General features: G+C 41.1%; 1 protein-coding gene across 1 annotated transcript in view; it reads right to left on the reverse strand.

Annotated features, from left to right (window-relative positions):
• Window positions 1-12,650, reverse strand: part of ELL3 (elongation factor for RNA polymerase II 3) — a 140,596-nt gene that overhangs the window by 8,971 nt on the left and 118,975 nt on the right. The window contains exon 9 of the mRNA XM_088472892.1: window positions 5,533-5,590. Coding sequence (XP_088329018.1) covers window positions 5,533-5,590 — 58 coding nt within the window. The remainder of the gene's footprint in view (window positions 1-5,532; window positions 5,591-12,650) is intronic.

Here is a 12,650-nt window from a genome sequence, read left to right on the forward strand (position 1 = left end):
CCAGGGGGACTAAGTGTATACTTACCTGACAGAGAGGCCGATCGGTCCGGCGTCGGCACTAACATAGGCGTCAGTATTTCGAGGCCTATGTTAAATCTCTTGCTGGGATTATGCTGTCGGGTTGAGACTGGCAGATAACTACATCCCTGCTGGGTGCCTCAGGTTGGTGGTCCAGCACCAAATCAAATTATTTATGGTCAATGTAATGTAGATATGTGGACAAACAAAAGCGCAAACCTGTTCACCACCACATAACTGCACCTAAGGATGACCGGTAAGCACAATTTACTTCACTTTACTATCTACTACATTTTTTTCCTGAATTTCTCAATAACAAACTTTTGACTTAGGGGTGCCGTCAAAACTATGCTGATACTCTAGGGCGCCATGATTTAAAAAAATTGGGAACCACTGTCCTAGTATTAAGAAGGGGCTGACTATGCGACACTAATGTAGAATCTAACCAAAGGAAAATCTGCCAAAAGTGTCATAATATGAAAGCAGGGATAAACTGTATTTTATATAATTCATTGTGAAAGGCTGAGGGGTATATTTACTAAGGTGAGAGCTTTTAGAAATTGAGATGTTGCCCATAGAAACCAATCAGATTCTACTTATCATTTAACTAGCACATTCTAGAAGAATATAGCTAGAATGTGGGCAGTGGGCAACATCTCCACTTCTAAAAACTCTCACTTTAGTGAATTTACCCCTGATTCTTGTGTAGTGTGACAAATCACCAAAAATTGAACACTATAGGAATTGAGAAAAAAAATTATCACAGTCGTTTTCTACTTCACATTTACAATTTGCACCTAAGTTTATGAAATATTTGCTGACCTTATTTATTAGGAGAATATAATAAGTTACTTTTTAACTGTGACATCCCTATTTTACATTATAATGGTGTTATGTTGGACCTACTAATAGTTCACTAGTTCCCATTATAGGAATACTATTTCTCTTGCTAGTGCCAGCATAAAGGGGCCTATCCATTAGACGACGTTTTGAACGATCCAACCAAAACCAGGAGGTTTTGGTTGGAACGTTCAGAAAGTCGTCTAATGGATAGCTGGCAAGGACCAGCGATGGACGTGCACGCTGGGTCCTTGCCAACCCCGACTATCGTGCTCGTCAACCTGACTATGAACGCCAGGTTCCACATGATCACAGATAGGAGGTCGGTCTCCTGCACTGAATGACGTTCAGTGTGGGCACCGCCCCCGGCGACCTGAAGGACTGAACGCTAGACGTTCAGTTTTTCAAGTCGCCTAATTGATAGGCCCCTTAAGAGGTGTGTATAGTCAATCCACCATCCATTTTCTTAAACCGTTTTGTAACCATGTCAGCATTATGGTGCATACACATGGTACGATCTGTCCCCACCAAGACTTGAAAGATCTCTTTCAGTGAAGTCATCCTGCCACATCTCTGAACAGGCAAAGTTGACGATATCGTCTAAGTTGGCCTACATTCATGGACGATGAAAGATATCTTTATCGTCCATGCGGGAACGCGGATCGTTGGTCGTTATCAGGTTGGTGACTGCAGAAAAGTGAACAATATGAACGGTATCGTTCATGAAAGTGTGTACGCACCATTAGAATGTTAACATGGTTCAAACTGTCGACAGGTAACATGTCGACATCCTTTAGAATGTTGGCATATTCACAATGTTGACAACAAAACTGTCACCTTGTGAGATGTCGTCATGCTGAGAACAGTGTCCTATTTGTATGCCTCCTCAGCATGAATGGAGTTAAGCTGCTGGGAGTGTATATTGCGCCAGGAGACCTCTCTTTATACATACTGTACTTAACCTCGAAAATTACTTCTTGTCACCAGCCAAGGGGGTCTCCTAGCAGGGTTAATGAGCACAATCAGCAAGGGACACGGTGCAGTGTATGTACAGGGAACAGAACAGATCTATTTTTACACTCCAATTTTCCTTTTGCTAAAAATGTTTGATATTACCTTGGGCCACCGGATTATTTGTTTTACAAACTTTTACCTTACACTTCCCATGTCTTTTGAATTGAAACAATTAGCTCAATTGTTCAAGTACATTGTGCTACAAATCCAGACCCATCTTTGTTCTACACAGTAAGTTTGTTTGAAAAAGAAAAAATATAATAAGGCTAAATCAATGTTTACTTACTATTCTCACCGTAAGCATAAAAAGCAAAGTTATCTTAAAGGAAGCTTTGATAGATCAAATCATTGTTTTCTATATTCTAGTGGCACCAGATCACAAACCTAGATCCAGGTGTTGCCAAGTCCCTTGAATGCTGCAGGTCTGGATCTGTGTGTATATACAGTATATACCCACACACTACAGTAGATATATATGTATATGGTTTGGTGACTCTGTCCAGATGCTTACATGGCTTCATATATTTGAAAGAATACTGTTATACAGAATACAGCATACTGTTATGCTGTATATTTGAATGAATGAGGTTTACACTAGATGAATAAAGACCTTGGGCAAAATGTAATAGGGACAGAGTTTTGAAAATGTATAGAGCTATACTCACACAATTTTGTAATAGGGTGCGAGAACATGCAAACTTGCATGTTTCTCACACCCCTGAGACTCGCAATGGCAAAACAAGCATCCAGATGTTTTGCCATTGTGAGGATACAACTCTGCTAATGTAATAGAGTGCGAGATTTTAACTCGCATATTACTTACATAAAACTCCCATAAAAAATAGACCTGCTTCAGGCTAGCCAGTATAGCCTGAGCAGGTGAGAGTTACACAGAGGCATGCACAGATGAGTGAGATCCGTGCATGCTTCTGTGTTTACACACCTATAAAAGTGCTAAAATATAAAAAAACAGATGTGGGGTCCCCCCTGAAAGCACAACAGTACCGAGCTTTTGTGAGCCGGAGAGGGGGAACCCCTTTATTAGGGGTCCCTAACTCCCCAGGGATCCCCGGGGCTGCGTTGACTAGAGGTCAGGTGTTGAATGCTTTACACCCCCGCTAGAAAGAGTTCGGTGCTGGTTGTGGAAAATACAGGGGGGACCCCTACTCATTTTGTCCCCTGCATTTCCACAACCAGAACTGGCTCACTGAGCCTGGTGCTGGTTGATGCAAATACAAAAACCCAATGTTTTTTTCCCCTGTATTTTCACAGACCGGCTCAGAAAAACGCAGTGTTGGTTATGCTTTTAGGGGGGGATACCTCATACCATTTTTTTATTTTTTTTTAAATAAAATGTTACTATTTTTAATCAACACAGAAGCCTTCAAGGATCTCACTGATCTCTGTATAACTCGCACCTTGTAATGAAACTAGCTTTAAAAGGTGAAGGTTTACATACAAATAAACTCAAACGGACTTGCACAATGTAATAGCCTCGGTCTCACAAGTTCGCAGCCTATTACATTTGCCAAATTGTGGGACAAACTCACACCTTTAAATGTGCAAGAAGGTCAGAGTCTGTCCTGCGCAAATACTCAGACCCTATTACATTTTGCCCCTTATGTTTTGGTTTATACCTTGTGAGGTGGTCATATCGGTGACCCCCACATGTCCTGGTTGTCCAAGACTAATAGTTTTTCTGCCATGAAAGAAGTTTCTTATATTTCAGATGAATGCAATAAAACAAGAGGGAATATGCTTTAAAGGTTTAATCTAATTTCATTTCATGGAAGAGGCCTATTTAAATTTCAAACGTTTTGGAAGCCCACCTCAATTGCCAAAGTAGTTTTGTCTGCCAGCCTGGGTTACTAGGAGTTCTGATTTCCGCGGCAGTGTTTTTGCCACTGAATATCTTACATTTTGCTGGCCATTCAGTTTAGCAAATTGTGAATCCCCAACTGGGAGCTTTACAGCTATTGTAAGCCCATTTAAAGGCTAAGTCCGACAGACATACAGACAGACATAGTAGAGTAGAATATACCTCTCTATTATAAAAGTATAACTAATATTTCTGTCCCATAACTGATTACAAATGGTCTAGATAGTAAATTACAGATATGTCCACATGCATCTTTGCCGCTTGTGTAGCAAATCGCGCCACACATCCATAGGATTGCATGGTGTGAAAGCAGCACGCACAGTGGCGCATGCAGCCATGACAAATTGCATGGCGCGATGCGTGCGCATTTTTGCAGAGCAAGCGGCAAAAACAGTGAAGGAACGAATGTACACCACCAGCCAGTCCACTCCTGCTAGCACTGGGGAATTCACCAACCTCAAAAGTTATAAGCTCTGGGTGTTTGAAAACCTCAGTGATGTACAAATAATTATGCAGTGAAGGTCATGTTGTGTACAGCCATGGCCAAAAGTTTTGAGAATGGCACAAGTATTGGTTTCCACAAAGTTTGCTGCTTCAGTGTATTTAGACCTTTTTGACAGATGTTACTATGGTTTACCTGTGTTTTTGTGTCAATAAATGTGAAAACTTCTCTATCGAGACGAGTAAGAAGTTTATATCTCGCTGGGGAGTCTAACAGAAAGATACCTTTACAGGAACACGAAGGAGAATACAGATGTAAGTGTTACCTTATTTACACGTAAGCTGTCACTTTGTTACCAAATGGGATAAACAGGGCCGTAGCTAGGGTAGTGCAGCCAGTGCCATAGCACAGGGCACCACAGGTCAGGGGGCGCTGTTTGGGTCTGTCAAACTTCTGTTTATTATCATTCTCACTTGTAGCTTCCTCTTATTTCATCCCCAGCATCTCCTGGCCTCCTCTATCTCTTCCCTGGTCCTTCCCCATGAGGCCATTACCCTTTTTTGGGTGTATTATGTCCCTTTGAAAAAATGAGGGGGGCACCAATGCTCTTTCTGGCACAGGGCACCAAAAAGTCTAGTTACGGCTTTGGGGATAAAAACACTGATGTGAACGCGAGAGAGGATGATTATGTAAGTGATATGATTATCCGTTCTCACAAAAGCCGTTTGGAGAGTGGTTACTGCCATCTGGGATAGTCTTGCGGTATCAAGCTGGATTTTATTTTCATGAGCGCTGGTGTACTTGATTTTTCCTTTCTACATTTATACCTGGGGCTACCTTTTGGGTGTGTCCACATCCTAAAGTTTACCAGCTGTTAGCAGTCATAGTGCAGGTGTATCATTTTATTCATATTTTCACTCACAATTTTGCCTAAGAACACAGCCATGAATAAAGAATGGTACCAAAACATCCTCCAAGAGCAACAGTTTGGTGAGGAACAATGCCTTTTCCAGCATGATGGAGCACCTTGCCATAAGGCAAAAGTGATAGCTAAGTGGCTTGGGGAACAAAACATCAAAATTTTGGGTCCATAGCCAGGAAACTCCCCAGACCTTAAACACAGGTAAACCATAGTAACATCTGTCAAAAAGGTCTAATAACACTGAAGCCGCAAACTTTGTGAAAACCAATACTTGTGTCATTCTCAAAACTTTTGGCCATGGCTGTTTCTTCACTGTGCAAATGGTGTCATATGATAACCATGCCTAACCTGTCATAGAGCAGCAGCCATTATATGTGTAACATGAATAAATGTCTTACTATTACATGGGAACCTTACTTGAAATAATCAGGAGCTTCTTCAGATGCCAGTGCTGGGTCTGAAAGCTGGTCCTTTTCTAGAAAAGAGACATATGTCACTGAATGATGAAGACAAGCTTTTGTTATTTCTTTTTAAATGAAACATGCCAGAGATGTCTGAGTACAGCATAGAGAATCCATATTATTTTAGGGATACACAAACAGACAGACTATACTGTACCTTCTAGCAAGTACACTAGTCAGGGCCGCCATCTACCAGCTCAGGATGGTACACTGGAGCTTAGTACTAAGCATCCTACATGAGAAGAAAATGCAATCCAAATATGGATTTTCAACACAAAATATATATGTTGCACATATGAATATGTAGGAGTATTATAATAACAGGTTCTCAGTTGAAAAAAATCATATTAATAAAGTATACAATGTAAACAACCGTATCCCACATTACCCATTCCAGGAGGGACTTCCCTCTTAATTTATGATTGCCATAACCTGTGTTGAATCACATTTCTTATCAATGAACTAGTTCAACACAGGTGATGGCAATCATAAATTAAGAGGAAAGTCCAGAAGCAGAGCATTTTCTCCCTCCTGGAATGGGTCACATTGGGAGGTATGCTGTAATATAGATCAAATATCTGTCAATTAGTAATACACCATAGCACAGAGGTTCCCAAATGCGGTCCTCAGGGCACACCAATAGTTCAAGTTTTAGACATATCCATGGTTGAGCACAGGTTGTCAAATTGACTGGGGTACTAATTAAGTTACCTGTGGTCAAGCATGGATATCCTTAAAACTTGGACCGTTAGGGTGCCTTGAGGAACAAGTTTGGGAACCTCTACCATAGCACCAAAGTGTGATAAATAGACCATTCATTAGTGGCAGGTCTAATTAACTAATTGGAAGCATAATGGCAAACATTCACTGGGCAGGATGCTTGCCCAGCAACATCAGCGGAAGCTGTCCAGTTGATTACTATTATCAGAGCCGGCCCTAGCCAATTAGGTGCCCTAGGCAAAATTTTGACTGGTGCCCCCTACCGCTACACTATAATATATATATCTATATATATATTCAGTCAGGTGCATAAATATTGGGACATTGACAGAATTTTCATATTTTGTCCTCTATTCACCACCACAATGGCTTTGAAATGAAACAAAGAAGATGTGCTTTAACTGCTGACTTTCAGATTTAATTTGAGGGTAATTATATCCAAATCATGTGAACGGTGTAGGAATTACAACGGTTTCTATATGTGCCTCCCACTTTTTAAGGGGCCAAAAGTAATGGGACAAACTAAACAATCCTAAATCTAACTTTCACTTTTTAATACTTTGTTGCAAATCCTTTGCTGGCAATTACAGCCTGAAGTCTGGAACGCATAGACATCACCAGACACTGGGTTTCATCCTTGGTGATGCTCTGCCAGGCCTCTACTGCAAATGTCTTCAGTTCCTGCTTGTTCTTGGGGCATTTTCCCTTCAGTTTTGTCTTCATAAAGTGAAATGCATGCTCAATCGGATTCAGGTCAGGGGATTGACTTGGCCATTGCATAATATTCCACTTTTTAGCCTTAAAAAACTCTTCGGTTGCTTTTGCGGTATGCTTCGGGTCATTGTCCATCTGCACTGTGAAGCACTGTCCAATGAGTTCTGAAGCATTTGACTGAATATGAGCATATAATATTGCCCGAAACACTTCAGATTTAATTCTGCTGCTTTTGTCAGCTGTCACATCATCAATAAATACAAGGGATCCAGTTCCATTGGCAGCCATACAGGCCCATGCCATGCCACTACCACCACCATGCTTCACTGATGAGGTGGTATGTTTTGGATCATGAGCAGTTCCTTTCTCCATACTCTTCTCTTCCCATCACTCTGGTACAAGTTGATCTTTGTCTCATCTGTCCATAGGATGTTGTTCCAGAACTGTAATGGCTTTTTTTAGATGTTGTTTGGCAAACTCTAATCTGGTCTTCCTGTTTTTGAGGCTCACCAATGATTTACATTTTGTGGTGAACCCTCTATATTCACTCTTGTGAAGTCTTCTCTTGATTGTTGACTTTGACACATATACACCTACCTCCTGGAGAGTGTTCTTGATTTAGCCAACTGTTGTGAAGGGGTTTTTCTTCACCAGGGAAATAATTCTTCTGTCATCCACCACAGTTGTTTTCCGTGGTCTTCCGGGTCTTTTGGTGTTGCTGAGCTCTCCAGTGCGTTCTTTCTTTTTAAGAATGTTCCAAACAGTTGATTTGGCCACACCTAATGTTTTTGCTATCTCTCTGATGAGTTTGTTTTGATTTTTCAGCCTAATGATGGCTTGCTTCACTGATCGTGACAGCTCTTTGGATCTCATATTGATAGTCGACAGCAACTGATTCCAAATGCAAATGTCACACCTAGAATCAACTCCAGACCTTTTACCTGCTTAATTGATAATGAAATACTGAGGGAATAGCCCACACCTGTCCATGAAATAGCTTTTGAGTTGATAGTCCCATTACTTTTGGCCCCTTAAAAAGTGGGAGGCACATAGAAACCGTTGTAATTCCTACACTGTTCAACTGATTTGGATGTAATTATCCTCAAATTAAATCTGAAAGTCTGCAGTTAAAGCACATCTTGTTTGTTTCATTTCAAAGCCATTGTGGTGGTGAATAGAGCCCAAAATATGAAAATTCTGTCAATGTCCCAATAATTATGCACCTGACTGTATATGTACACACACACACACTCTCTATATATAGAGTGTCTTGCAAAAGTATTCACCCTCCTTGGCTTTTTACCTTTTTTGTTACATTACAACCTGTAACTTATTTTTTTTAATCTGAATTTTATGTGATGGATCTGCACAAAATAGCCTAATTTGGTGAAGTGAAATGAGAAAAAAAAAATATATATATTTTATATATATAAATATATATATATTCTTTAGAAATAAAATACATATGCACATGCCAATTTTCAGAAATCACCCCCTTCGCTATGAAGCCCCTCACAAGTTCTGGTGCAACCAATTATCTTAAGATGTCACATAATTAGTGAAATGAAGTCCACCTGTGTGAAATCTAAGTGTCTCGTGAGCTGTCAGTATAAACACACCTTTTCTGAAAGGCGCCAGTGGCTGCAACACCACTAAGCAAGAGGAATCACACCATGAAGACCAAGGAGCTCTCCAAACAAGTCAGGGACAAACTTGTTAAGAAGTACAATTCTGGGTTGGGTTATAAAAAAATATCCAAATCTTTGATGATCCCGCCGGAGCACCATCAAATGGAAAGAACATGGTACCACAACAAACCTGCCAAGAGAGGGCCGCCCATCAAAACTCACAGACCGGGCAAGGAGGGCATTAATCAGAGAGGCAGCACAGAGACCAAAGGTAACCCTGAAGGAGCTGCAGAGTTCCACAGCAGAGACTGGTGTATCTGTGCATGTGACCACAATAAGCCGTACACTCCATAGACCTGGGCTTTATGGAAGAGTGTCCAGAAAAAAGCCATTACTTAGTGAAAAAATAAGAAGGTACGATTTGAGTTTGAAAAAAGGCATGTGGGCGACTCCCCAAATGTATGGAGTAAGGTGCTCTGGTCAGATGAGACTAAAATGTAACTTTTCGGCCACCAAGGAAAATGCTATGTCTGGTGCAAACTCAACACATCCCATCACCCCAAGAACACCATCCCCACAGTGAAACATGGTGGTGGCAGCATCATGCTGTGGGGATGTTTTTCAGCAACAGTTTCTGGGAAACTGATTCGAGTCGAGGGAAAGATGGATGGTGCTAAATACAGGTATATTCTTAAGCAAAACCTGTTTCAGTCTGCCTGTGATTTGAGACTGGGACGGAGATTCATCTTCCAGCAAGACAATGACCCGAAGCATACTGCTAAAGCAACACTCAAGTGGTTTAAGGGGAAACATTTAAATGTGTTGGAATGACCTAGTCAAAGCCCAGATCTCAATCCAATTGAGAATCTGTGGTCAGACTTGAAGATTGCTGTTCCTGTTGGGAGGAAGCAGATCCTCATCAGCTCCGGTGGAGATTCGTGCCTATAGTATTGCGGTGTTCATTTAATGCATAGGAGTGCATGTGCTAAGTGTCATCTGAGGTGACTGCTGTGCCTGTGTCCATCCTGGCATGCACTGACTCCTCCTGTCCTGCTCTGACCCCTGCTGTCTGTCTCAGTCTACACTGATCCTCCTGTATGTCCAGGCTGTCTCCTGTCGCCTATATCTGGCTGCATAGAGCTCCCCGGTAATAGGGTCTATGCGTGGTCAGGGATTGCGGAGCGGCTTCAGAGGGATAAGTGGTGTGACCACGAGGGGAGGGGAGGGGGGGGGGGGGTTCTGTTGTACTTTCTGGCACCATTGTTTTATATGAAATGTGGTCCGTTATTACTGGAGGGTGGGGGGTGGAGAAGGGGAGCTGTGCAGAGCAGTGAGGTGGCCTCCATGTTACTATATCCATTCAACTTTGACCATTTTGTGGACTAGTATAGTGTGTATAACAGTTGTATAACACACAGAGTTGTGCTCCTCAATCACTCCTGTAATTTTTTTTGGGGGGGGGACGGTGGCCTGGCTCCTACACTTTCATCCTGGCTCCTAGATTTTAGAAAAATGTGTCAAGCCCTGGCTTAGTACATCTACTTCTAAGGGTTAACAGCTTTGTAGACAACCTCAACTTTTATGCAAGCATGTTAAAACTAACTCTAGCAAAGGAGGGAGCCCTGATCACGATCTTTTCAAACTCAAATGATGTAGGTCAGGCAAATTATCCAGCTCACAAGTCCAGGTAGGAATATGGAATATGCTTCTTTTTCACTCAAAATACAGGACATCAAAAAAATATCTACTCTGGCCTTGCTTACTCTGTTTCACAGTAGTCATCCTTCCCTACATTCAAAGACACCAGCCAAATGCCTCAGTCATGTGAAGAGTTAACCTCCTTCATGGAGAATTTCTGAACCCTGCTCTGGGATTAATTCTGATGAGGATTTTAGAAACGTTATGAAATAACATGCACATTTTTATCATCTACCCATCATGTGTAGACACAGCAACACTTTACATGCAACTACAATAAAACAGCTCACTGCAGGGTACAATTTAGTCTTCTAAAATAGATACATTGCAGGAAACATTGCTGGATGTGTTTTGCCATTTTAAAATGTAACTACACAAGCTGGACTGGATGCTTATAATACTGTTGTGTATGTTTGCCAAAGGCAAATAGTGTATATTTATAGTTTGTATGTATCTGTTGCTGGAAGCATTTTTGCATTCTTTGTCTATACTATGGATGTTTGTGAGTCGGCGGTAAATCTGACCTATCTGTAAGTAAATAAGCAGAGCATAATACTGGGCATCAGTGAGTACAGGTATATAATATACACCTATTTATTGCAATTCATGTAAGATATAGATCACTCTTCTTACTAGTACATCATGCAACTTTAACAATTCAGGAACTACCCTATCATCAAGTGTGGATACATGTAATATGGCAATATGTATGTATAGGTGTCATGTGTACCAGACTTCATCAAATAAGAAAAAAAAAAAAAATGCTATATAACAATAATAGCTAGAGTGTGTGTCAGCCATGATTTCCTGCATTTACTGGTATTAAGAGTGAGTGCTGTTTCAGGTTCGCGCCACAGCCTTAAGGAGTACCTGTCCATTATTGTGTATTATAATGATTAGTATAGAGCGGCGGGGATGGGGCAAGTTGTTGTGGTACAAGGAATTTATTGTTGAGTAAAAATAAAGCACACACATTTTACATTATAAATACAAACTAATATGCAATGTAAAGATACAGAGAGCGAAGTGGCAGAAATAAGATTTTTTTTTTTCATTACATACCGGCAGGCTAATCCAATTATCTTAAAAAGACTTATGGTGCATACACACGGGCAGATATGTCAGATGAACAATGTGCAAACGATTGAACGATTTTTGACTGTATTAAAATCGATGGAAATCGTCCAAATCTGACTGCAAACACATCAGATGTCCGACATCGTTATCTGACAATCGGGAACGCACATTGTTCATCTTTGCACACATGTCAGATTTTTCTTTCAGATATGAACGATTTTTAAAATCGTTATCGTTCAGATCTGAAGAAAAATCTGGCCGTGTGTATGCACCATAAGGGGTATATTTACTAAAGTGAGAGTTTTTAAATGTGGAGATGTTGCCCATAGCAATCAATTAGATTCTACTTAACATTTAACTAGCACCTTCTAGAAGATAATAGCTAGAATCTGATTGTTTGCTATGGGCAACAGCTCCACTTTTAAAAACTCTCACTTTAGTAAATATACCCCTAAAAGTCTACATATATCTTATGTACACGTAATAAAAATCTTCTACACCTAATTAATAAATACAAGTTTACTATGCTTACAAAAACAATGAAATAGCATAACTAAGGTGTAGCAATAACTTAACCTCTAGATTAATTTAGACATGTACAATGGTATCCTGATAAGTTTCATAATAACACAACTGTATATGTAACAGCCCAAATGTTGTAATATATCTGACAGTGTACCTACTTCCCTGCCAACGGTCCTATTACTAGCATGTTACATTCAGGGACATCCTTTGTACTTGTACTGACAAGGGTGTATCTAGGGGTCCGAGCACCCCTGGCAACGTAGTGGACTGGCGCCCCCCTCCACCCATAGTTTCTGAAAAATGACACTATACAATAAATAACATATTTTATATATATATATATATATATATATATAGACACACACACACATGGCGCCCCCCCCACGGCCATTTTCCCATCGTTTGCGCATGCGCAGTACAGGGAAAATGGCCACTGCGGCCATCTTCCCGGTGACCAGAGCATCCTTTAGAGACTCTGGGTGCACTCTAGTGCCCAGAGTCTATAACTCCGGCACTGGCCGCACACAGCTCAGTGCGCTGTCGGCCGCCGGACAGAGAGGAGGGGGCCCGTGTCAGAGACTGCACACAGGCCCCCTCCTCTGTAGAAACGCCCCTGCCACTAGGCACGTGCTTAGGGGCACCACTAGCTGGGGGCAGCATCAGAGCTTTCCAGTGCAAAAATTCTGCCACAGCGATTTGGACTACACTACAT

Source organism: Taudactylus pleione, unplaced genomic scaffold (genome assembly GCF_031769625.1).
Source record: "Taudactylus pleione unplaced genomic scaffold, aTauple2 ptg000129l, whole genome shotgun sequence".
NCBI classification, from domain to species: domain Eukaryota; kingdom Metazoa; phylum Chordata; class Amphibia; order Anura; family Myobatrachidae; genus Taudactylus; species Taudactylus pleione.